Source organism: Ailuropoda melanoleuca, chromosome 3 (assembly GCF_002007445.2).
Source record: "Ailuropoda melanoleuca isolate Jingjing chromosome 3, ASM200744v2, whole genome shotgun sequence".
NCBI classification, from domain to species: Eukaryota; Metazoa; Chordata; class Mammalia; order Carnivora; family Ursidae; genus Ailuropoda; species Ailuropoda melanoleuca.
In genome coordinates, this window is record NC_048220.1 from 2,911,939 (window position 1) to 2,939,434 (window position 27,496).

At 38.0% G+C, this 27,496-nt stretch overlaps 1 protein-coding gene across 11 annotated transcripts in view; it reads right to left on the reverse strand.

Annotated features, from left to right (window-relative positions):
• Positions 1-288: 288 nt before the first annotated feature.
• The window catches only part of LOC100470313, a 94,846-nt gene continuing 67,638 nt past the window's right edge, over positions 289-27,496 (reverse strand). Inside the window, exons 1-3 of one of the 11 annotated variants that reach the window (XR_004623942.1) lie at positions 13,443-13,472; positions 12,393-12,474; positions 289-991 (exon numbers count right to left, since the gene is read on the reverse strand). Coding sequence is in view for 2 of the 11 variants with exons in the window: in XM_034655819.1 (XP_034511710.1) it covers positions 956-991; positions 19,146-19,283 (174 nt within the window). In the remaining 9 variants the exon portion in view is untranslated. The other 10 variants (XR_004623941.1, XR_004623944.1, XR_004623939.1 and 7 more) reach the window with 10 other exon arrangements.

Here is a 27,496-nt window from a genome sequence, read left to right on the forward strand (position 1 = left end):
CTGCTATTGATACAAAAAATACGCCTATAAAACTGGAGTGGAAACTGAAGAAATACTTCTAGTGATGCAAATAAATCCAAATAAAGAAATAGTAATATGTGGGTTTTGATGAGGTTGGGGAATATACGTGAGGTTCAGTGGGGTGGAGCCCGGAGCCGAAGACCAAGAAAGAATTCTCGAGGTGTCTTTGGTGCAAAATTGGTGGTTTATTAAAGCATAGGGACAGGAACCATGGGCAGAAAGAGCTGCTGCCCCAGGTTGTGAGAGGTGGCTGATTATATACTATGGGGTTGGGGGAGGTAAGGAAAAAAGGAGATTGAGAAAGGACTTTCATATGTTAAAGAAGACTTACAGGATACTGGAGGCCTTGCCATTTGTCAAGTTAAGGTTGTTTACCCCTCTAATAAGGCATTAAAGTGAAGAGAGTTGGGAACTTCCTGGATTCCTAAAGTATCTGTCTATGGCCTGCAGGCTATAAGACATTTAGCTGTATTTAGATTCCCTCTGGAAACTAGGTTAGTGATAGAAGCGCTTTGTTCTTATAAACTGCTAAGATATTTGCAAACTGAGGGACACTCAAGTCTTGCAGGATTGTGGTATCTATAGGTTAACTGTCTCATTGTCCTTTAGGGCAACCAGGAGTGCCTGAGGAATGTCACATACATCCAATGGTGGGGGGGTGTGGGGTGTCAGTTTCTGCTTTGTCCTCATCTTCCCCTCTGTTCCCTCATCATTTCCCCCTGAACAATTTTGACCCTTAAATCTTTAAGGTTGTTGAAGGTGGAAGATCTCATCTTCTGTAACTTCTTCCTGCTGAATAGGGGCATAGAGATATCCCTATCTATGGGTCAACATTGGTTAGTTGGGGAATGTATAGGGGAGTTACAAAAGGTGGGGCAGCTGAATCCAACGTGGACAACATGGATGAGTGTCCTTGAGTAGAAGAGATTGTCTGTTAGCCGGAAGTTAGGGCGGTGAAGGAGTCTTGGCACTAGGAAGAGAGACACCGGAAATGAAAAAACAAGGTTAATATTATAATGAGAAAGAGAGGTCTGAATAAAAGACCTTTGATAGTTGACCTTTGATAATTTTCCTCCAGTCCAGGAGTTTAAAACAATCACTAAAGGAAAGAGATCATTTAAAGCACCAATTCGAGTATTGATTTGTCAGGTAGAAACCCAGAAGTATCTTGGTGGTAATCGGGACTGTATATACAGCATTGCTTTTATGCTAGCACAAGTTTCACCCTGTGTAATTTAATGCTATTCCGTTTTGTAAAACTGCTTCACGTATTTATATTACTTCAGAATTTAATAGATAGATGTTATTCAGAGTGTCATTTAGGGCTTTGACCATTTCCTAAGAGTTTCCATATGCCAAACAACATTTTCCAGTCTCAAAAAGGTAACAAAGGTAGATGCTAGGTGGTCACCAATGAGACACAGAGCATGTCCACTATGGTTTTAAATTTGGAGGGTTGGTAATGGTTTTAATAATGTATCCATGCATCCAGGCAAAACCCAGAGTAGAGTGGACTATCCAGCCTGGGGGAAGCCATGGCCACAGATTTGAGCTGCATAGCCATCCGGTCCCAGCCAGGAGCCAGTCATATAATACTGGGCCTCCTTGAACTGCAGTCAGGATTTCAAGGGCCACTTGGTTTTGGAGGGCTGTACATGCAATGATTTAAGGCCCATATTTGATTGGGGAGTTATGGCTTGATAGTAATCCACTTTTCTTTCAAATTCCAATGTGAGCATGGAGGACCAGGAAAATGTATTTGAAGTCAGTATAAATATTTTTAAGGCTTTTGCCAATTGCAAAGCACATGGGTGCTCTTAATTCCATTTGGGGGCAGACATGTTTGCTGACAGGGCTTTGCCCTCAATAATCTTGAGTTAGATTTGACTATAGCATACCCAGTTTTTCTTACCCCTCTCTTCCATGAAACTATTACCATTGGTGAACCTATTGTCCTCTGTATGTTCAATAGGGGCATCTTAAATCTGGTTGACTAGAATAAATAAGATCAATAACTTCTGAACAGTTATGTTCTGTAGAAGTACAATGGTCATGTCCAGGCTTAAGGGTAGCTGGGTTTAAAGTCTGACAGGTTTTAAGCATTATTTCAGGCATATCTATAAGCATAGCCTGGTTTTTAATAAGTCAGCTTCCCATCACCCATTGGTGGCTTTTGGTCTTGGACCTGACATGAAGTCACTACAGTAAGGGACTGTCCCGTAGTGAGATCTGAGGCTCCTTTTACCAGGAATGCTGTTGTATGCTTGACTAAAGCCTCTCCTTATAGTGGTGGCTTCTGGGGTAAATATAGCTATGCAGGATGAAACCTTTAAGAAGCCCTTTTTGTTTGAGGTATAGCCTTAATATCTTAATAAGGAATCACTGGTGAGTGGAGGAAGACTCATCAAGAGATAAGGGCATCCCCAAGTGCATCATCCAATCCAATCATAAGGAAAGTGGGGTCATCCATTATCTCCATAGGCCCATAGGTAACCCTATGGTGTGGGGGTATGCTCTGGCTTTTAAGGAGTGGTATCATCCCAGCCACACAGAATTGGTCAAGGTGATGATTGAGTTATGCAAATGGTGGGGAATCAATCCCATTTTCCAGCTGTTTAAATAATTAATTATATGCCCATGGAGTCCTATGTTAGCCCCACAGAATACAAAGCATGAAGATTATCTATACATGAACTATTGTATAGAAATAGAATACTATTTCTCTGAAGTTTACATTTTTGAAGAGAATAAGAACAATTGTAAATAATAAAAACATAGAATGGACATGGTTAGAGATCTGATGAGATTTAGGGTTTACAATATAGCTGGCAAGGAAATCAGGTTATTTCTGTGACACATAACACATCGATAGCCAGAATATTGAGTGATGATGACCTTATATTAACACACTAAAACTTTATTTTATTTTTTAAAGATTTTATTTATTTATTTATTTGACAGAGAGAGCCAGCCAGAGAGGGAACACAAGCAGTGGAAGTGGAAGAGGGAGAAGCAGGATCCCAGCGATGCATGGAGCCCAATGCGGAGCTCAATCCCAGGACTCTGGGATCATGTATTGAGCCAAAGGCAGACGCTTAATGACTGAGCCACCCAGGCACCCCTAACACACTAAAGCTTTAGGAATTGCACATCATCTCTAGAATAATTTAGCATTTACCCAAATGGAACCTAAGGCTTATCATTTGCTTAACAGTACTTTCCAAGTAACTTAGCATACCAAAGAAAAAGGCCTATTGAATTAAAGATACTTCATTTACAATTTAAATCTTGGTAAAGTTTGTTAAAACCTTAAAATTATAGCACATACCTGAATAGGATTACAGATTACAAAACTATTTTTATTTAACCAAGGTGACAATAAGAGATTTGAAAGGCAAATATGTAGGGTTCTATAGTTGTTAGCAAAACTTAGCTCCTTTAATATTTAGAAATTTTAACTAGGTGATCAAAGACTTGATAATGACTAAAAATAGAAAGTTTGCTTTCCGGACAAAGAGAAAATTGTTTACATTTTCTTATTCAGAGCAGACGAACAATTCAAGAAACATTTGTCTTTTAACAGAGAGAAAGCAAACATATATCTTATACCACTGGACTTTAAGAACTTGTTTATTTCAATCTTAGTCCATCTTGACCACACTTAAAATTCCGTTCCAAAGATTTTCCTTCTGCAACTTTCTTTTGCATTCAGATTTTATTCCATGCCATCTTTCCACACAACCATCCTATTTAGGACAAAATTGAGTTCTTTTACTTTCAACAAAAAATGCATTCCCATTCCTTATCCTTCTTACATATCTCCTACTTTTCTACATACAGAGTTGCTTCCCTTATTTCCATCAGCCTTCATTCCATTTAGTAGAATTCTGCATTCTTCAGAAACCTTAGTCTCTAGTGAGTGAAGGCTAAGTGGTAACCAATTATTAACTGTTACACCAAAATCTTTAGATGGCAAATTTATGAATCAGTTAAGTACAAAACATGTTTACCAACAGATTTAAATATCCTCAATTTTTTGCAATAAGAAGTCAAAAGCACAAACCTACATCCAGTAATAAATGACTTAACACTGTATCATAATGGAAAAAGACCTAGATGTCCAATGAATTCATCCAAGCAAAACTTTAAAGATTCAGGTTACCAAAGACTTTTGAAAACTATTTTAACAATTACCCATGAAAACTTTGTTGAGACAGACAATTAACCATCATTTAATCATCTTTTTACTAACAACTCGTAACAGAGATAACACAAGTTTGTTTGACCTTCATTAAACCTCGGTAGAATAAATTTCACATTCTTTCTTAAACCAACACACTTAATTTAGTTTAAATACTGAATTATGTTCCACCTGGATCCTCCTCATTGTCAATTTTTACCCGACACTGGTGGGGAAATCTGGAGTGGGTGGTGTTAAGTCCAGGGGGTGCACTTCTTGATCCCTGAAGGTGAGTAGGAGGAGCCATGGTGCCTGAGGCACAAAGGATGGCACAGCAGCCAGTTATGCAGGCGGCACCCAAGGTGGTGCAGAATGAAGAGGGAGGGGGAGAGAGTAGAGGCATAGTGCTGCCAGAAGTCAGAGAAAGATTTCCCAGTTTTTGAGCTCATTAGCTCCAACAGCAGCAGAGGCCATGTTTTCCCACCAACAGGGTGAAATAGGCAGTCCTTGTTGGGCCAGAGGAGACAGGGAATTTCCCCCAAAACAAAGGGAGTTTTGGCAGCTACTTGAGAATATTCCTTAAAGTCCCCGCCCTGAGGGAGACTAACCAGAGATGGCTCCAGTTATAGCCATTAACCCAGGAAATGAGTGAGGGAGAAGCCCTCACATCTGTTAGTAAGAATAGTGAGAAAGAAGAGAGTCAAGAGTCCCCTTTGTCTGGGATGGCCTGTGTTTCCTCCAGTAACCTGGGTTAACTCAGAGATGGCCTATTTAGATAATTATCATTCAATATGTCAGGAGACAGTTTAATAGCTGACCCATTTGGGCAAACACATTCTGCAAGAGGACCTTAGGTCAGGGTCCTGGTGTACAGAAATGAAGGCCTAGGTATGAGCAATGAAGGTACCCTAGGTCCGTTTGCCCTGGAAGAGATCTAACTGATAGACCCCACTGAGGCCATGCAGTGTTACAGGAGATCAGTGCTTTCCTAAATTTTGCAATCTGAATTCTTTCAAATGGGTTAGAAGGCACCCCAAGGGAAAGTCCTTGGGAACTGAAGCAGCAGCCTACTGAGGCCATGTTCAGAAAAGTAAAGAAGGTTCATTATGAAACCCCCCCGACTCCCCAGTGGCATCCCACACAGGTTATTTCAGAGGTTCCCATGTGTCAAAAGTGACCAGAGGCTTTCCTCAAACAAGACATTGCTATTGATCACAATCCTACCTACCCATGAAGGCATTCCTGCCATAAAAGGCAGGGATGCCGGTGTCCCTCACCTATCCCATCACATCCTAGGCTGCCGATAGGTGCCTCATGAATGGACTGAAATACACATGCCGTGCCATCATAAATCCTGAAGGTTGCATACTGCCCTGCCATTTTAACCCATGGAAAATACTAAAAAAGTTTTACAAGGGGAAATTACCAAATTTTCTGGCTTAAGTAGTTAGTAGAGGACATTGATGAAAAACAATAAAGATGGAAATCCATCATGGTGCAAGCAACATTCCAACACATGTGGTCCTTATAGCCAACTTCCCTAGGAAATGGTCCCCAGTTGGGTTGTTATTCCATTGGGTACTGGTTTTGGCCAGCTCCAAGTGGAGGTCCTGTGGTCAGAAGTGGCTGGATGAGGGATGTAGAGGGGATCACATTAGATCAATCAGGAGGAAATCTCACATGGGAGTCTTAAGATTGGCAGCCATGCTAGTCACTTAGGTGGCCAAAGATGATGGCTTTGTATAAAGACAGCAGTAAAGACAGGGCATCAAGTTTCTGGGTCTTATTAGCATCCTGGCCAGGGTACTAACTTCAGGCCAAAAGGCAGGCTCTCTCCTCCCCATAGAGTATTCATAGGCTAGAGGATTGCAGCCTGAGCAGTTGACATGAAAGTGTTCCAATTAGACCATACTTCTTGAAGAGCCCCTGGAATGAGAGTAAGAGAGAGGAGAGAAAGTACTCACCAATTTTGCATGGAACCTCAGAGTCCAGTTGTAAACACTCAAAACCCCATGTTGGATGCCATATAATGAGGTTGCGGGATATAGATGAGGTTCAGTAGGGTGGAGTCCAGGGCCGACGACCAAGAAAGAATTCTTGAGACATCTTTGGTGCAAAATGGTGGTTTATTAAAGCACAGGGACAGGACCCATGGGCAGAAAGAGCTGCTGCACTGGGGTTGGGAGGGGTGGCTGATTATATACTATGGGGTTGAGGGAGGTAAAGAAAAAAGTGAGGTTTCAAGAGAGTACTTTCATATGTTAAAGAAGACTCACAGAATACCAGAGGTCTTGCTATTGTCCAGTTAAGGTTGTTTACCCCTCTAGTAAGGCATTAACATGAAGATAGTTGGGAACTTCCTGGAGGCTGCAGATTGTGAGGACATTTAATTGTATCTACATTTCCTTCTGGAAGCTAGGTTCCTGGTAGAAATGCTTTGTTCTTGTAGATCACTAAGACAGTTGTAAACTGAGGGAGAGTCAGGTCTTACAGGACTGTGGTCTCTATAAGTTAACTATTTCTTGGTCCTTTAGGACAGCCAGGAGTGCCTGAGGAATGTCACATACATCCCATGGTGGGGGGGTTGTGGGGTGTCAGTTTCTGCTTTGTCCTCAGCTTGCCTTCTGTTCCCTCATCACTGGACCACACAGCGGTTTGCAGTTAATGGCAAAACTGAGCAGAAAGCCAGCACCCAGACTCGCTGTTTGCAGCTGGCTTCCCCTCTCTGATGCTTGGGAACTCTGTCACATTTAGGCACCCCCATTCTTTTTGTGTCCTTGGGGATCCTAAGACCATGCTGTCCCACCTGGGATACTGCCTGGCTTTGCCCCCTGAGCACCTTTCAGGCAGACTTCTAAAAGTTCTGATTTTGTGCTCCACTGCTTATAACACTTTCTGCTACCAAACTTACAGAGGCTTCCCCCCCCCCGTGGTTTATCCTCCATTATACCACTTCAGATTCACATCTCCGCACCTCCCACCTTACAAAAAGAGGTCACCTCTCTATTTGTAGAATTGCAGCAATTCTTTTCTCAGATGTTCAGTTGCTTTCAGGTGTTCAGAATGATTCTATAAGTATTAGCTGAATTCCAGGGACCAGATGAAAATAGGGTCCCCTACTCCTCTGTCATTTTAACTCCTCCTCCCATTTCCATTTTTTCCTGCCATGTTCATACTTTGGACTTTTAAATTCAACTCCGCAGGGGCAATATGGTTATTTTGAACTCTGTGAATGACTTGTGTATCATTTGGTATCCCATGAATGTGTTTGGTCTTTTTTTTCATTCCATCAATGATCTCAGTTTTTCTTTCAGGTTTTGTTCCCTGAAAGGCTGAGCATGGTACATAAAACACCACACAGTCATCTGAGGCTCTGGGTGATATCTGCTCAGAGAGGCTTTACATTTGCTCTTTGCAGATGGCTAAGGGTTGTCATAACCATGCTGTGATGGTTAAACTTTATGGGTAACTTGACCCAGTTGGTTGGTCGAACACTAGCCTGGATGTTGTTGTAATGGTATTTTATAGATGTACTTAACATCTACAATAAGTTGGTTTTAAATAAGGAAGATTTATTTCAATATTGAGGGCAGGCCTCACCCAATGAGTTCAAGGCCTTAAATGCAAAAATTTGTTCCTTTGAGAAGAAGAAATTCTACCTCAAGTCTTTACCATGGAAATCCTACCTAGTTTCCAGGCATCATATGGAATTTGGACTCAAGATTGCAACATTAGACCTTACCTGAATTTGAGGATAGCCATCCTTCCCTACACATTTCTGACATACGACCTTTCACAGTCATGTGAGGTAATTCCTTAAAATAAATCTATTGGTGCATCTATAGGAGTGTGTGTGTGTGTGTGTGTGTGTGTGTGTGTGTGTGTGTGTATCCTATTGGTTCTGTTTCTCTGAAGAACTCTGACACTTAAGTTAATCTTGTTTAATAGACAGTGAGGAATAAATGCTTGACCTTGGTGCCTGAGAAGACTGGTTTATATCTTGTTTGATGGTTGCCTAGGGCTTGTAAAGCACTCCAGCCAGTCCTAAGGATTTACTTGCTTCAGGTTAGAACACTCTTTAGTTGCTGACCTAGTCCCTTGATCTGTAGCAGATAGACAAATGGCCTTGAGGACTGAAGGACCAGAACCTTCCCAGGCCACAGAAGCCAGCAAGTCTGTTTGAACCCACCTAGGCTCTTTAATTAGCCCAGCAATTTTTTTAGAAAAATGTTTTTCTGTTTTTAGGTCATACAAACTATTTTACTAACCCCCTTTGTGCATCTGTAGACCTTGCCCTCCTGTGCAGAAGGAGCAGGGTATTCCTGGATACCAGGAAACAAGAACCAGAACCTGGAGCACAACCCCACCCCCACCCCAACACCAGCCCTGAGATAATGAGAAACATTGCAGACCACTGAACTCCCTTTACTGCTTACCCTAAACCACTTTAAGAACCCCTGGAATAGCAGAAACCTCAGAGTTGACTTTTGGACAAGAATCTGCCTTCTCCCCAGTTTGCTGGCTATAAGAATGAAGCTCAAATTCATTTCCAATCAAAATGTGTCTCCTGAGTAATGATCTTTCCAGCTATGGGCAGCCAGCCAAGCTTGGGTTATTAACAGGCATGCTCACTGTGTGTGAGCCCTGGACTCTGATTTAGGTTCCTTTGTTTTGTGAGACTGTTAAAAGCTCTGCAAAGTCTCTCTCTCTCTCTCTCTCCCTGGAATCTCTACAGTAACTGGGAAACATCTCCATGGTTAACACAACACAAATTATGGGCCCTCAATCTGACTCTATTCTTTCTACATGGCCCCTTTTACTTCCTTGACCTAGAGCAGGCTTTCTTATATTTATCCATTTTTTGTAGTTATTTTCAGCAGAAGCTCTGCCTAAATTACATATTCCAACATTGCCAGAAGCAGAAATCTCTTGTATGTAGCTTTTTAAAGTACTGTTTCGATAGCTTTACTGATCTACAAGGGAATTCTCTTTCTCAGCTCGGCTTTATTGAATTATATGTATTTTTCTTAGCTCCAACTTGAAATCTCTTACTTTATAATATTTGTCAAGGTAAATTGCTTGGCTTTTTCTTTTTCATTTTCTTAATTTTTTGTTTCATTTTCTTCTGTTATTTGTGTAATTTATTTATCCACATTTGCTTTTTTGCTTTTTATTTTTTATATTGCTTTAATTTGAACACCCATTTTATTACACTATTAGACTTTTTCTTCCCTATCTTTTAGGGTCGTAAATTGTCCTCCATTTACACCTAGGGTTTCATTGTTCAATTTTGTTATGTAGCCTTTTAGTATTTAAGAATGCATAACATCTCAAATCTCTTACATTTTCTTATCAATTAAGTTATTTTAAAAACTATTTCATAATTTCCAAAAGTGTTGCAGCTTTTCTTCTCTTGTTTTAAACTTCTTCTTTATTTTCATAGAAGCCAGAGAATGTAATCTGTGTAGAAACACTTCTGCTTATTTCTTTAGAAATGTTATGACCTCCTGACTCAGGTCACCTTTCTCAATGTTTCAAGTTTCTAAAGGATCTCAATGTACATGTGAACAAATGTATATTCCCCAACACAGGGTTGAAAATAATTTCTAATTTGTACTTTAAATTAAAATTTTAGGTACGTTGTCAAATCACAGGTATCTTTTTTTAAATAATGGCTTTATTGAACTATCATTTACATACCATATAATTCAGCAAATTAAAGTGTACAATTCAGTTGTTTTTAGTATATTTACAGGTCTGTGAAACCATCCCCACGATCCATGTTAGAATGTTTTTATCACTCCTACAGGAAACTCTGTGCCCAGTAGAAGCATTCCCTGTTTCACCCCTCCCTTCTCCACCCACTCCTGCCCACAGCCCAAGCCAGCTACTAATCTATTTTCTGCCTCTATGTGTTTGCCTATTCTGGACACTTCATATAAGTGGAATGATACATTATGTGGTCTTTTAAGATTAGCTTCCTCCAGGGGTGCCTGGGTGGCTCAGTCAGCAAAGTGTCTGACTCTTGATTTTGGCTCAGTTCATGATTTCAGGGTCATGAGATCAAGCCTCATGTTAGGTCTCCACTCAGCACAGAGTCTGCTTGAGATTCTCTCTCTCCCTCTGTCCCTGTCCCATTCATTCTCTCTCTCAAAAAAAAAAGAAAAGGAAAAAAAAAGAAAAAAAGAAAAAAGAAAAGGAAAGAAAAAAAAAGAAAAGAAAAAGAAAAAGGATTTGCTTCTTCCATTTAGCATGTTTTCATGGTTCATCCATGTATCAGTCCTTCCTTTCTTTTTATTCCTGAATGATTCCATGCTATGACTATACCATAGATTTTCATTCACTCATTGGTAGGTGGACATTTCAGTTGCTTCCATGTTTTCATATTATAAATAATACTGCTGTGAATATTCACATATACCTCTTTTTGTTTGGAGAACTCTTTTCAATTCCTTGGGAGTGGAATTGCTGGGCTGTAAGTTAATTCTATGCTTAACTACTTGAGAAATTTCCAAACTCTTTTCCAAAGTGGCTGCACCATTTTATGAGCTCACCAATGGTGTAAGAGGGTTCCAACTTCCCCACATCCTCTTCATCCTTGTAATCATCAATCTTTTTTATTTTAGCCAATCTAGTGGGTGTAAAGTATCTCATTATGGTTTTGATTCGCATTGATCCATGGTACATGTTTTAAGTGCACAATTTTTCCCTATAAGGGTATCAATTACTGAAATAAATGTGTGTGAATCCCCCACTAAAATCATGGACATGCTGTCTTCTGTTTATAATTTGTATTCTTATATTGAAGTTATCCTTTTGAGGGTCCAAAATTTTAGGGCAACTTTTTGTTCCCAGTTGTCTTAACCTTTATCTTTATTGTAGTATCCTCTCCATCACAAGCCCCACTTTTTGTCTTACAGTTTAGAAATACTCACATTAGCTTTTAAAAATTAGTATTTGCATATGGTAATTGTTCTAAATTTGAGTGTCTTCCTGCCTTCCTGGTTTTTAAGTAGCTGAATTTTTTTTTCTAACCTCATCATTCATTCTCTGTTCTCTGGCTCTAATTCCCAGTCTTTGCTTTTCTGAGAAGCTGTGAGGCACAGAGGTCTGTGCTGTAAGAGTCACTCATGTGTTGAGGACAGCTTCACTTTCATTGTGATGTTTGCTCTCTTTTACTTGTTTGAGCATAGTTCTTATGGAAAAAATATTTTAAAATATTTTATTGACAATTTTAGCTCTTTTCTAACAGAATTTTTGAGGATTTCTGATATAGCATAATGTGACAGAAGGGAATGGCTCCATATTTCTTTCCAAAAGTAGAAATCTACCAAGAAAACTTATTTTGCTATTGACACAAAACACATGCCTTCAAAACCCAGAACTATACAAGAAATACCTCCAGTGACACAAATACGTTGAATGGTGTGCATAGAGGAAGTAAGTGGGGCTTCATAAAGTATATGAGGATGATTTCTGGGGTGTTATTCATAAGATGAGGGAAACATGGTTGTATTTATACATATCACTGTTTATGCTTAAACCAGATATAACTGACAACATATGATAAACTCAAGTATTGACTCCAAGGTGTAAAGTATGAAATAGTGCATATACCAAGTTCTTTGGTCTAAGGGAAGATCTGTCTAGCATAATCCAGCAAGTGTAGTTACTGTAACTGAATGAATAAATCTGTCACATTAGGAAAGATCTCTTAAAATTAGGGTAATGCAAAAAAATCAAAATGCATTTTTGGGAATCATTGTAAGATAAAGATTGGCCCATTCAGGTGTAACTCTCTCAAACATGTTTTATTTCACAAGACTAGCCATTTATCCCCTACGTTCATGAAGCTGGATAGTTTGAGAGATGTCCAAAGGGAAAATTCTTAGCACTCTATCACAATTTGATAGGGTGGGAAATTCTAATTGAGGCCTTTGTATCAGAAAAGTGTGTGAGGGCATCATGCGTTGAGGGAAACTGTGTGTTGAGAGGATTTTCTCATCTTTGAAAAGGCACAGTTCAGAAAGAATAGTTTGTTATGATTTTTGATCAGTAGTAAAGGATAAATTGCTGGATAAGAATGGGAGAGAATTATAGTGATGTTCTCCAGCCCTTTTATATTATGTTTATGACTTACATAAATGGTAAGGAAGCTATTACTCCAGTAAAAGAAAACAAAGCAGCTCACCTGTGCCAGGATTGTGTGGGTGGCCTTGGTTTCAGGAGAGGGTCTTGGGCTGAGGCTGGTCCTGTGGAGATGCTGGACTGTCCTGCGATGTGTGAAAAGAAACTTTACCATGTACACACTGGTCCAGACCATGAGGAACACACACAGGGAATCTCGTAAGACCATGAACCCTCGAAAGACAGCTGACTGAATGTAATCAGGATCCTTCCCAATACAGTAAGTCAGAGAATACACTGGTCTAACCTCAGTGGTGTTAAATCTATAGGCTTCTTTGTATGTAGCTGGACTAAGAAGGTGTTGATGAGTAACACCAGGAGAACAGAAGGCAGGAAAAATGTATGTGGAGATTTTGGGCTTGAGCCATGCCCACCTAGAGTTGCTGGGAGTGATAATGATGGCCTGAAAAATACTCAGGAAAGACGTGGTGCAGAGGGAAAGACCCCGGGTGACTCTGTACAGGTACATCACTACCTTACAACCAATGTCGTCTAGAAAATTTCTTACTCCAAAGGCATTCACTACCTCTGGAATCCCACTGAAAACATGTTGATGATCCAGAAAGAACAGAAGGCAGGAAAAATGTATGTGGAGATTTTGGGCTTGAGCCATGCCCACCTAGAGTTGCTGGGAGTGATAATGATGGCCTGAAAAATACTCAGTAAAACCAATCCCAACTTGAGAGAGAATGAACACTCCCAAAATAGTATCACTTGACACTATCACATTCATTGCCCTCTTTACTTTGATACACTCTTGCACAGATTCAAAAGGAACCCAGGATGGTCTGTAAACCTGATGGACACAATGGGATCATATGGAGACTCCATGAGGTCCGATCACCGTCAGCAGGAGGTTGTGCAGATGCTCTGTTACAACATTCAGGGAAGTAAGAATCAGTTCCAGAGGTAAATATCAAGGATTATTGATGTCACTGCACAGGAATATGTGGGCTGAGATAAAGCATGAAAACATATGAAAACATAACTGCAATTCTAGGAAATAAGAATCTGAAGAAGTTTTTTGTTCATTAAAAACAATATTTCAGGGCACCTGGGTAGCACAGTCGTTAAGCGTCTGCCTCTGACTCAGGGCGTGATCCTGGCATTCTGGGATCGAGCCCCACATCAGGCTCCTCTGCTGGGAGCCTGCTTCTTCCTCTCTCCTCTTGCTTGTGTTCCCTCTCTCGCTGGCTGTCTCTGTCACATAAATAAAAAAAAATAAAATCTTTAAAAAAAAATATTTCAGATATATACAGATTCTATTCATATTCTATGTGTATGTTATGAAATTCACCTCAAATATTTGAATGAATCCGTCTTCTGCCATGAAAATAAAAAATTATTATGCATTTTAATGCATAGAATTACGTTGCTATTGTACATGACTCACATTTTTCTTATAGTCATTCACCAGGAGAAGACTCCAATCCCAGAGTCGCACATGACCATCTGGCTTTGTAATGCCTTTCTTGACACTGCTACACACCTTCCCAACTCCAAGACTCTTCCAATGTACATAATATCACATCAGCTCCTGGGTCAGTACACTGCATCCTCCAGTTCTGTTTTGAAAATTCACTACATCTTTTTATTCTACACTAAAGTCACTGATTCTCTTGAATCTCTCTCAGGTAGTGAGATCGATCTCTTCCCTGTCCCCTATATCACCAGGCCTGAAGGTGGGAATGTCTTCTTTGATCCCCAACACTTTCAGATAATTCTTCATGACCCCAGCTTTGAAGCAAATTTTCATCAGACTACATCCATCACTGTCCATGTGGAGGTAATCTATTCACCCCAAATCACTCCCCTTCTAGCACTTGACTCACGGCAACACTCCCCAATTCAACTCCTGTCATATTTTTGGTGATTGTAGGATCCACACAAATGGCCTTTCCAGTATCCTCAGACACTCTCACATTTGTGATTTCCTTTCTTCCAACACTCCTGCCTCTGCCTTCCCCCACTTCACCCACACTCTCCTACCCACATACTACAGTCTGTCATTGCCAATACTGTAAATTCATTATGTGTCACTTCCAAGCATCTAATCCTCCTGTTACCTGTTATTTCCAGCATAGCTTATGTAATCTCTGACTCCAAAATTACTTTGAGATCACCTGGGTCTGCAAATCGTTGATCTCTTTACTCTCATCTCTCTCAATCTCTCCTCTTTGCTGAAACTTCCTTGATCCAGGATTATAATCATTTCCTGCAAAAGCATGTGATGTCTTCACTTTATTCCTGCTTCTATGGTCCTCACACATCGACACATAGTCTACTTCATATCATTCTACTCAGATAAGCAAGGCTAGAGAAAAATACATAACCATATCAAGTGAACTTATATTAAATTCCTCACCACTAAGCTCCAGTGAGCTTTCATTTCATCCCACAATCCCACTAAATTTTCAAGAGTATTCCTTGAGTATTCTCACTCCTATTGATGACTATTTCATAACTTGTCATTTCTCAAAATACCAACAAATCCTCTCCAAATCTCATATTCTATTGATGGTGTATTGCATATTTTCATTGAGATATAATTGAAATGAAATATTATATTAGTTACAGATGTACAGCATAGTAATTTGATACTTGTGTGTATTGCAAAATGATCAACATGATAAGTCAGTTTAACATCCATCACCACACGTAGTTACAATGTTGTTTCTTGTAATAACAACTTTTAAATTCTACACACCAAGCAACTTTCAAATACACAATACAGCACCATTCACTTTGGAGTCCATGTTGCCCAGAATAACCTCATGACTTATTTTTTCAGAACTGGAAGCTTACACCTTTTGACTCCCTTCACCTATTTCACTCATCCTAGTTCTCCACTTCTGTCAACTACCAGTCTGATTTCTGTATCTATGACGTTTGCTTGTGTGTTTTGGGTGGTGAAATATTTTGAAGCCTAACAATGTGGTGGATATACAGCATTGCAAATATTATAAATGCCCCTGAAAAACACACCTTAGGATTGTTAATTTTATGTTATATTCATTTCACCTCAATAAAATATATAATGGTACATCTAAATAATTGTAAACTGTATGCACCAAGATATAAACAAGAATAATGTAATGTTAAGAGTTTAGATTTACCAAGAAATGCTAAGATGTCTTAACTTCAGGGAGTCTGTTAACATAATTGTCCATATTAACATCCTAAAGAAAAAAGGCTCCTGACTATCACAGTAAATGGGAAAAGTACATTCATATACATTTAATATCCATTTATAATAAAAATAAAATTCTGTAGTGTATTTTAAATAAGAAGGAAATTATTAACTTTGTGCAAGGTAGTTACCTAATATGAACAGAACAAACTAATAAATTATGAAACCCAACATAATTATTTATTAGTCAAAAATGTCAGAAGTGTACCAACTATCGGGTCCCAATTTTTATTGCATTTTACCTCTTAAGATCTGTGGTAAATAATTTAAGAAGAATAAGCATTCCAAAAGACCAAAAAAAGTGATTGTTATCATTTACTGATGAAAATGGTCTACACTGAAAAAAAGATTAAAACTCTAGAGAAAAATAGTATAATAGGTACTGCAGCTTATGATTTTACAAGTTATTTCCTTGACTAGAGAATGAAATTTTAGAAAATAATGGATTTACAATAAGTGATACTATGACATAATCTCAAATTTCTGCAAAACTTTCATGGGTGTTTTATATAACTCAATTGACAGACGTTAAAAAAGACAGAAATAAGTAGCACTACCTTGACATTTATAAATCAGAATATACAATATGATAAACGGTCAATTCTTATGAATATTTAAAGTTATTTAAATAAAGTGTAAAATTTATGAAATGAAATGAAAATGCATTTTTCAATAAAATCTAAACCCTTTTGTTGCATTGAACATGACAAATCCTTTCTATATTTTGTCTGTCAGATCAGAGGACGATGAAGAGCCAAGACATGAAAAAAAAAATGAGGCAGTATGTGGAGAGAATGGTTAAAGGAATGAGGAAATAAGTGGAAGAGGTGAAAGGAAATATAGGAGAAAGACAATTAAAATAAGAGGACGACAGCTGACTGAATTGGAAAAGGAAAGAGAAGGACAATAAATGTGAAGGAACAAGTGAAACTAGAAAGAACAGGAGGATGGAGGTAGTGTCATCCCAGCAGGGAAATCAGCTAAACAGAATAAAACATTTACATAGGATTGTAAAAACCCTACAGAACAGAAGTGGAGGCAGGCAAACAGCTAAAGAAAATTGCACAAATAAAAAAGGCACAGAAGCAAAGAGAGGATTATGGGAAAGGTAAAGTTTAACAAGAAATAGACAAACTATTAGGATATATGTCTGTCTGAATAACTTTGAAGACATGAGATGGGGAACGTTAGGAAATCAAGAAAAAAGAATAATTTTCCAAAAGCATCAGTAATCTGAGTAAGAGACTGGTATGAAAACATTTACATAGGATTGTGGAGAACCACTTAAACTCTCAAAGTTATGATAAAGATTATTTTAAACTAAAGACGTTAGAGATTCAACAGTTGCAGGGAAAAAAGCCTTCTAGGAGCTCCCTAACTTCACTAAAAGCAGGAACTTCTGGCAATGAAAGTGTTAAAAAAAATCCCCTCCCTGGGCGGTTTTATTGCCATGAAAAGGATGAAAAATACCACTTACACCTGCACAGAAAATGATCATCACAAACTTTCTGTGTCTCCCTTTTGTTCCCCTGGAAACCTACTTGTTCGTCTCATAAATCCTCTTCACCCTCACTCCGTTTCCTATTTGAGATTAGGTATAAAAGACCCTAATTTTAATAATTTACAAGGTTCTCTTTTGTGAGCTCCCATTGGCCACAATCAAATTTGGGGCTTTTTCCTCCTGTTCATCTGTCTTTTGGAGGTTTAATTTGCAGGCCCCAGACCCAACATAAAAGAGGAGAGGAAAAGGATTTCCTCCCCAGCATAATCAACAAGAATTACAAAGCTCAAAGACATAAACTGGTATAATATATATATCCAAAATCACTTACAGGTGTGAGGAACAGGGTGTCAAAGCAATCAAAAATAAAGACCTAATAAAAAATTAACAAACAACAAAAAGGGAATTTATTACCATATGTGGCAACAAAAGGAAAAATGAATTAAAAATTAAAACTCCAGAAATAAGCCAAGCAGAGTAAGACAATTATCATATGGTTTCACTCATTTGTGGAATATAAGGAATAGCATGGAGATCAGTAGGAGAAGGAAGGGAAGAAGGAAGGGGGGTAAACAGAAGGGGGAATGAACCAGGAGAGACTATGGACTCTGGGAAACAAACTGAGGGCTTCAGAGGGGAGGGGGGAGGGGAATAAGCTAGCCAGGTGATGAATATTAAGGAGGGCCCCTATTGCATGGAGCACTGGGTGTTAAAAGCAAACAATGATTCATGGAACACTACATCAAAAACTAATGATGTACTGTATGGTGACTAACATAACATAATAAAAAATTTAACAATAATTAAAATTCCAACTCAACAAAAAGAGTTGTGAGATGAGAAAAGAAAAAAGAAGAGGAGAAAAGAGAAGTGGGCATGAAAGAAAGAGAAAAAAAAGACACTAATAACAGAAACAAAGGATGGGAGGGAGTAGACTGAATTAGTAAGAAAAGAAAAACAAAGAGAAGAAAGTATAAACACAATATATATTTATACAAACTTGGAGAAGTAAAAATCATGGAAGCAAACACCTAGAAATGCACCTTAGAGAAAGCAGCTTTTATTCTTCACATCATTTTATAAATCTGAATGTGGGAATGATATATTTCATAGAGAGTACTCTCTCTATATATATATATAAAGTTCAGAATGAGTTGAAATTTTTACAGCACCTTTTCATAAAGTTTTTAAAAGTTTCTGAATTGTGTGCCACTTTATTGGTCCATAAAAATATTTTAAATGATGTTTAAATTAGACTTGCAAAGAGAGACTAAGAAGATACACACAGACAGAAAACTATACAGGAATAAATGAGCGTGAAAATAAACTCACTAAAAATTTTTAAGTTTATTATAAAATTAGAACATGTGGAAGAGTAAGGCAAAGCACATATGAATGACAGGAAAAGATGCTTAGTCTTATGTGAAAGGGCGTTATAGAAGAATGAAAAATAGTATAGAAACTATGTTAAAGAAAGTAAAGAAATGACAGAAAGGGATAAAATATATGCATTTAATAAAACAGAGGAACAGACAAGAATTGAGACACAAAACTAGAAGATAAAAGGAAAAGCAGGGGGAAATTCAAGAGGAAATTAAAAACGGAGTTTTAAAGACAATAAATAAAGTCAGAGAAATGAGAATGGATGAGAACAGTCCCAGAAGGTGGAAGATTAGTAAAGGCATAAACAACCATAAAAAGTAAGGTATATTAAAAATAAAACACATTTCAATATAAAAGGTGAGTTTGAAGATTGCAAAGTGAAAGAAAAACTCAATAATTTCAATCACAGCAATGAGATTTATAGATGAACAGCAATGAAAGAAGACAGAAGACTAAAAAGTGTAACAGGAAAGAGATGACAGAAATGGAATAGAAAAGAAGTGATAGGGAAAAAATGGTTAAGTGTGGGAGTAGGACCACAGAGAGAGGAGACTTACTGTGAAAGACAAAGGACTTAGCATAAGAAGAATCTGAAACAAAAAAGGAATTGAAGAAGCAAATTCTTGGGGAAAAGGCCAGGTCTCTCCCTTCATGCAAGAGCTGCAGACAGGGAGAGGACTTACTTCATCTGAGCTCCTCAGCAGTGCAGGGGACACCTCTGATGGGCTGCAGCTGGGTGCAGGTGCCTGGATCCAGGGCTGTAGGAGAGGCAGGCTGCTGCATCCCCAAGGACTGGAAACCAGTTTGTGCACAGTGAACTTCTTGATTTGTCCAGAGGAATCACAAATTACAACAAATTCTCTTGATAAACTTAGAAATGTATTTAATTACAGTCAGCATCTGCGGTCACAAACATCTCTTCCTCAAGTGATGAGTGATTCTAGAGAGTTCTACAAGACCAGAGGAGGAAGTACACTTAGAGTGCTCATTGTTTTCAGCTGCTAGAAAACAAAGGTGTTTTACTGCTCTAGTCAAAGTACAGCCATCCAGAGACTAATTTTTCTCTTCCGAGACTTCTATGCATTGTTCTATGGATAGCTCGATTTGGAGCGTCTAAGTCTACATTGGTTTAATTAAAATATATAAAAGTGTTGGTGCTCACGATTAATAAACCAAAGCTCAATATTCAATTCAATACTTAATACAGAATAAAAACTATAACAAATGTAACTATATTATAAAGCAATTTACTCTGTGGTTTTTATTATTCTTTTTGGAATTAATACAGTTGTTAAAAAATTACATTTTTTCATAAACCAGTCTGGTTGAAAAACAAAATGAAGCTGATATTGGTGTGGGGCCCAGGCCGATGAGATAAGTGCTGACTTCAGATTTCTTTGTACATTATCAACATGGTCACTTAGCTCCTGTTTCTCCAAATTGAGGCTTACAGAGTTTGATCCCATGCTAACGTGTGACCTGTGGGAAGGTAGAGGTTCTTTTTCCTGCTCATATCCCTGCAGTGTACCCCTTCTTTAATAACACAGGCACCAGGCCCCAAAACATCAGACCAAAGGCACCATCTCTTATCTCAACTAATCACTGGACAGCTATGTACCAAGTTGTCAAGGTTTCAAAAGTCAACAACAGCGCACATGGCAACCATCATCCTTAAGGTGGTATGTTCAGGTGTCAGGTGGAGGCCGAAGATTAGTGAACAGATGAGAAACAAATAATGCTTTAATTGTGCTCCTATTTTTTCAGTGAAAGAAGCATAATCTTTAGTAAATTGGAAAAAAGTGTATGTCAAAAGATTTCCTTGTGCAAGCAGGAGGATTTGCATTTTGAAAGGAGGGGTCAGGAAGGGCCTTGCTTTCTAGGTGAGTTTCAGCAATGACAGAAGGAGATGAGGAAAAGGGCATCTGGAAACCTGGTAGGGGAGCACTGCAGCCAGAGGAAGAGGGATGTCACAGGACATCTTCCTTAGCCATTTGTGTACTGATGGACACTTAGTTTGCCTCTATATCTTGGCTATTGTAAATAATGCTGCTGTAAACAGACGGGTGCCCACAACTTTTCAAGTTAGTGTTTTCATTTCCTTTCTCTTTCCCAGTAGTGCAATTACAGGACCATAAGGAAGTTTTATTCTTAACTTTTTGAGAAACTTCCATATGTTTGCCACCCTGGCTCCACCAGTTTGCATTCCAATCAACAGTGCAAGAAAGGTTCCTTTTTCTCCACATCCTTGCCAACACCTGTTGTTTCTTGTGTTTTTTGTTTTATCCTTTATGACAGGTGTGAGGTGATATCTCATTTTCATTTTCCTTTGTATTTCCCCATAGGGGAAAGGGGGAAAACAGAATGGGAAGTCATCAGTGAGATAGAAAAACCATGAGAGACTCTGGAGTATAGGAAACACACTGAGGGTTGCTGGAGGGGAGGTGGGTGGTGGGATGGGTAACTGGGTGATGGGCATTAAGGAGAGCACATGAAGTGATGAGCCCTAGGTGTTATTCCAACTGATAAATTGTTGCACACTACATCTGAGACTAATGATGTACTCTATGTTGGCTAAAAGAAGTTAAATTTTTAAAAATTTGCTTTTCACTGATGATGAATGATGTTGAGGATCTTTTCATGCATTTACTAGCCATCTGGATGTCTTCTTTGGAATATATCTATTCAGGTCATCTGACCATTTTTTAATTGGACTGTTGTTTTGGTTTGGTTTGGGTTTTTGGTGTTAAGTTGCTTAAGTTCTTTATATATTTTGGATATTAACCCTTTATTGGATATATCATTTGCAGTATCTTGTCCCATTCAGTAGGTTGTCCTCATGTTTTGTTGATTGTTTTCTTTGCAGGGCAAAAGCTTTTTATTTTAGTGTAGTTTAATTTTGCTTTTGTTTCCATTGACAAGGAGACATATGTAGAAAAATGTTTCTATGGCTGATGACAAACAGATTACTGCTTCTGTATTCTTCTAGTTATTTTAGATTTCAGGTCTCACAGTTAGATCTTTAATCCATTTGAGAGCTTGTTTTTGTGCATGGTGTAAGAAAGTAGTCTAGTTTCCTTCTTTCTCCATGTAGTTGACCAGCTTCCCAACACAATTTATGGAAGAGACTTTCTTTTCCCCATTTTATATTTTTGCCTCAAGCTTACATTAGTGGGCACTCTATTCTGTTTCACTGGTCTATGTGTCTTTTTTTCTGCCAAGAGCATACTTAGTAGCATATCCTAAAATCTGGGATTGTGAGGGGAGTCCAGGTGGCTCCATTGGTTAAACATCCAAATATTAATTTTGGCTCAGGCCATAATCTTAGGGTCATGAGATCAAACCCCACTTCAGGCTCCACACTGAGCATAGAGCTTGCTTGAGATTCTCTCTCTCTCCCTCTCCCTCTGTCCCTCCTCCCCCTCTAAAAAAAATCTGGGATTATGAATCCTCCAAATTAATACTTCTTCCTCAAGAGTTTATAAGCCACTGGTGATGTATGGAATTGTTGAATCACTATATTGTACACATGAAACTAATGTAACACTCACCATATGTTAACTAACTGGAATTAAATTAAAAACTAAAAAATCATGTGATAGGATTGCAGGAGCCTTAAAATAGATTGATCTGCAAGGGCAAAACTTCTCCAAAAAAGTGTTATGTAAGGTGAAACCTGAATGACAAGAAGTTAGCCACAAAAACGTGTGGGAGAAAAAATATTCCAGTAGGTAAACTGTAAATGAAAGGATTTAAAAAACAAGATTTCTATGACTATCTTTTGTGGTTCAACCATATCTTTATATTATTAGTTCCAGTACTATGAAAAATGTTATTGGTTATTTCATAGGGATTTCATTGAATCTATAGAGTCTAGCTTCTTTATTAATCTAGCTTCTGGTTTATCAATTTGGTTTATATTTTCAAAGAATCAGCTCTTAGATTTATTTTTTCTATTATTTTAAGTATTTATTTCATATATTTATGCTTTGATCATTACTATTTCCTCCTTCTACTAGATTTGAGCATTGTTTGTTCTTTTTTCTACTTCCTTTAGGGGTAAGATTAGATTGAGATTTTTGTTTGTTTGTTTCTAGAGATTAGAATGTATTGTTGTAAACTTCTGTTTTAGAATTGCTATGCCCAAGTTTTGAATCACTGTATTGTTGTAATCTTCTGTTTTAGAATTGCTATGCCCAAGTTTTGAATCACTGAATTGCTATGCCCAAGTTTTATTTACATTTGTCTCCTTTTATTTTCAAATTTTCTTTTTGATTTCTTGGTTGACCCATTTCTTGTTTAGCAGCATGTTGTTTAGTCTCCCCATGTCTGTACATTTTCCAATTATTTCTTGTAACTGATTTCTAGTTTCATACAGCTGTGGTCAGGAAAGATGCTCAATATGAATTTAATCTTTTTTAATTTATTGAGACTTATTTTGTGGCCTAACGTGATCTGTTCTGGAGAATGTTCTTTGCAGTTGAAATGAATGTGTATTCTGTTGTTTGGGGACCTAATATTCTGTATATATCAGTTAAGTCCATCTGGTCTGATGTGCCATTCAAAGCCACTGTTTCGTTGCTGATATGCTGCCTGAATGATCCATCTCTTGATATAACTGGGTGTTAAGGTCCTCTACTATGACTTATTACTGCTCTTTTCTCCCTTTAAGTCTTCTAATTTTTGCTGTATGTATTTATGAGCTCCTATGTGTACAGATTCTTACAGTTGTTGTATCCTCATGTTGTATTGATCCTTTTATCATTATGGAGTTCCCATCTTTGTCTCTTTGTACAGTCTTAGTTTTGAAGTCTATTTTGTATGGTATAAGTATTGCTACCTTCTTTTTTTTCATTTCCATTTACATGGCATATGAAAATGTTTCCAGCCTTTCACTTTCAATCTATTTGTGTCATTAGGTGTGAAGTGAGTTTTTATAGGCAGCATATAGATGGGTCTTGTTTTTTCATATCCTTCAGGCACCCCATATCTTTTGATTGGAGGATTTAGCACATTTATACTTAAGGTAAGTATTGATAGGCTTGTACTTAATGGCTGTTTTGTTCATTGTTTTCTGGTTGTTTTTGTGGTTCTTCTCTGTTCCCTTCTTTTCTTGGTCTCTTGTTTTGTGGTTTGATGATTTTCTTTTGTGTTGTACGTGGAGTGCTTCTCTTTATGTTTTCTGCATACCTTATAGGTGTTTGATTCATAGTTACCACTAGGTTCATATATAACATCTTTATTTACACAGCAGTCTCTATAAAGTTAATGGTCAGTTAAGTTCCCCAGATTCTAAAAGCACTAAACTTTTATGAAGTTACTCTTTTCATTCTACAAAATGTGAGGACAGATATTTCTTCTCAGTTAATTTAACTTTCATTCACCATTTTTTCCCAAATTTTTATTTAAATTCTAGTTAGTTACCATACAGTGCAATATTGGTTTCAGGCATGGAATTCAGTAACTCACCAGTCACATACATTACCCAGTGCTCATCACAACAAATGCCCTCCTTAATACCTATCACCCATCAAGCCCATCCCCCAGCCACCTCCCTCCATCAATCCTTAGTTTGTTCTCTATCATTAAAAGTCACTATGGGGTTTTCCTCTCTCTTTTAGTTTTGTTTCTCCACCCCCATATATTCACCTCTTTTGTTTCTTAAATTCTACATATGAGTGAAATTATATGGTATTTGTCTTTCTCTGACTTATTTCACTTAGCATAATACACTCTAACTCTGTCCATGTCCATTCTTGATAAAAACCCTCCACAAAGTACGGATAAAAGGAACATACCTCAACATCATAAAGGCCATATACTAAAGACCAACAGCTAATATCATCCTCAATGTGAAGAAACTGGGAGTTGTTCCTTTCCTGATCAAGAACAAGACACAGGTGTCCACTCTCACCCCACTAATTTGACATAGTACAGGAAGTCCTACCCACAGCAACCAGACAACAAAAACAACTAAAATGCATCCAAATCAACAAGGAAGAAGTCAAACTCTCAGTATTCATACACAACATGATACTCCATGTAGAAAACCTGAAAAACTCCACCAAACAATGGCGAGAACTAATGCATGAATTCAGCAAAGTCACAGGATATAAAATCAATGTACAGAAATCTGTTGCATTTCTATACACCAATAATGAAGCATCAGAAAAAGAAATCAAGGAATCGATCTCACTGACAATTGCACCAAAAACCATAAGGTACCTAGGAATAAACCTAACCAAAGTGTTAAAAGATCTGTACTTTGAAAACTGTAGAATACTTATGAAAGAAAATGAAGAAGAAAAAAAGAAATGGAAAAATATCCAACGTTCATGGAATGGAAGAAGAAACATTGTTAAAATGTCTGGACTACCCAAGGCACCCTACACATTTAATGCAACCCCTATTGATTTACCACTAACATTTTTCTTTCATTATTATAGTAGCCTCTCCATTACGGCTGCAAGCATTTGACTCATATTTCACATTTGATTAATTTAGCTTTCTCTCAATTAGCCTATTGTAATTTTTGTCCTTTTTTACTTTCAACGTTTGAGTGTCCTCATGCATTAGTTCTTTCTATTATGAGAAGAATGTAGTTGAATTGTATTACTTCCATCTCTCTTTACTTTAAATCTCTGTTCTCTGGCTCCAACTACAATTTTACTCTTTCCCAAGGAGCTTTGAAGCCCGGAGGTTTGTCATTTATCACTCACACAAGTACTGAAAGCAGCTGCACTTTCACCATTAAGCTTCTAATTTTTTTTCATCAGATTCAAATTATATCTCTTTGAGCACACTACTTAGTTGGAAAATATTTATAATTATTGGGGCACCCAGATGGCTCAGTTGGTTAAGCATCAGCCGTTGGCTCAGCTCAGGATCTCAGAGTCCTAGGATCAAAACTCGAATCATTCTCCCTGCTCAGCAGGAAATCTGCTTCTCCCTCTCCCACTGCCCCCCCAATTCATGCTCTTTCTCTCACTCTCTCTCTCAAATAAATAAATAAAATCTTAAAATATATTTTTTCTACTCTTTGTAATAGTTTATTTAAAATGATTTTTTTATTTAAATTCAGTTAGCCAAGGTATAATAGATCATTTGTTTATATTTATAATTACTTTATTGAGAATTTACCTGTCTGCAAGAAAAGATTTTTGGTTTTCTAGTGTGTCATACTATGATACATGGGAATTGTTAAATTGTTTTTAATGATTTCTTATTATATTATGTTAGTCACCATACAGTACTTCCCCGGATTTCGATGTAAAGTTCGATGCTCCATTAGTTGCGAATAACACCTAGTGCACCATGCAATAAGTGCCCTCCTTACCACCCATCACCAGTCTATCCCATTCCCCCACCCCCCTCCCCTCTGAAGTCCTCAGTTTGTTTCAAATAGTCCATAGTCTCTCATGTTTCATTCCCCCTTCTGATTACCCCCCTTTCTTTATCCTTTTCTTCCCCTACCAATCATCCTAGTTCTTATGTTCCATAGATGAGAGAAATCATATGATAATTGTCTTTCTCTGCTTGACTTATTTCACTTAGCATTATCTCCTCCAGTGCCGTCCATGTTGCAGCAATTGTTGAGAATTCGTTTTTCTTATACCTGAGTAATATTCCATTATATATATGGACCACAGCTTCTTAATCCAGTCATCTGTTGAAGGGCATCTTGGCTCCTTNGATTTGGCTATTGTGGACAATGCTGCTATGAACATTGCAGTGCATATGGCCCTTCTCTTCACTACGTCTGTATCTTTGGGGTAAACAACCAGTAGTGCGATGGCTGAGTCATACGGTAGCTCAATTTTTAACTTTTTAAGGGACCTCCACACTGTTTTCCAGAGTGGCTGTACCAAATTGCATTCCCACCAACAATGTAGGAGGGATCCCCTTTCTCCACATCCTCTCCAACAATTGTTGTTTCTTGCCTTGTCTATCTTTGCCATTCTAACTGGCGTAAGGTGGTATCTCAGTGTGGTTTTGATTTGAATTTCCCTGATGGCTAATGATTTTGAACATTTTTTCATGTGTCTGTTAGCCATTTGTATGTCTTCATTGGAAAAGTGTCTGTTCATATCTTCTGCCCATTTTATGATTTGTTTATTTGTTTCTCGTGTATTGAGTTTGAGAAGTTCTTTGTAGATCTTGGATACCAGTCCTTTATCTGTAGTGTCCTTTGCAAATATATTCTCCCATTCTGTAGGCTGCCTCTTAGTTTTTTTGACTGTTTCCTTAAATGTGCAGAAGCTCTTTATCCTGATAAAGTCCCATAAGTTCATTTTATCTTTTGTTTCTCTTGCCTTTGGAGATGTGTCATGAAATAGGTTGCTCTGGCCGATGTCGTAAAGGTTGTTGCCTATGTTCTCTAGAATTTAGATGGATTCCTGTCTCACATCAAGGTCTTTCATCCATTTGGAGTTTATTTTTGTGTATGGTGTAGGAGAGTGGTCAAGTTTCATTCTTTTGCATGCAGCTGTCCAATTTTCTCAGCACCATTTATTGAAGAGACTGTCTTTTTTCCACCGGAAGTTTTTTCCTGCCTTATCAAAGANATGTTTTTTCCTGCTTTATCAAAGATTAGTTGCCCAAAGAGCCGAGGGTCCATTTCTGGGTTCTCTATTCTGTTCCATTGGTCTATGTGTCTGTTTTTGTGCAAGTACCATGCTGTCTTTGTGATCACAGCTTTGTAGTATAGCTCCAAATCCGGCATTGTGATGCCCCCAGCTTTGTTTTTCCTTTTCAACAGTTCCTTGGAGATTCGGGGCCTTTTCTGGTTCCATACAAATTTAAGGACTATTTGTTCCAGTTCTTTGAAAAATGTCCTCGGTATTTTGATCGGGATAGCATTGAAAGTGTAGATTGCTCTGGGTAGTATGGACATTTTAACTATGTTAATTCTTCCAATCCATGAGCATGGAATATTTTTCCATCTTTTTATGTCTTCCTCAATATCTTTCAAAAGTGATCTATAGTTTCTAGGATATAGGTCCTTTACGTCTCTGGTTAAGTTAATTCCAAGGTAACG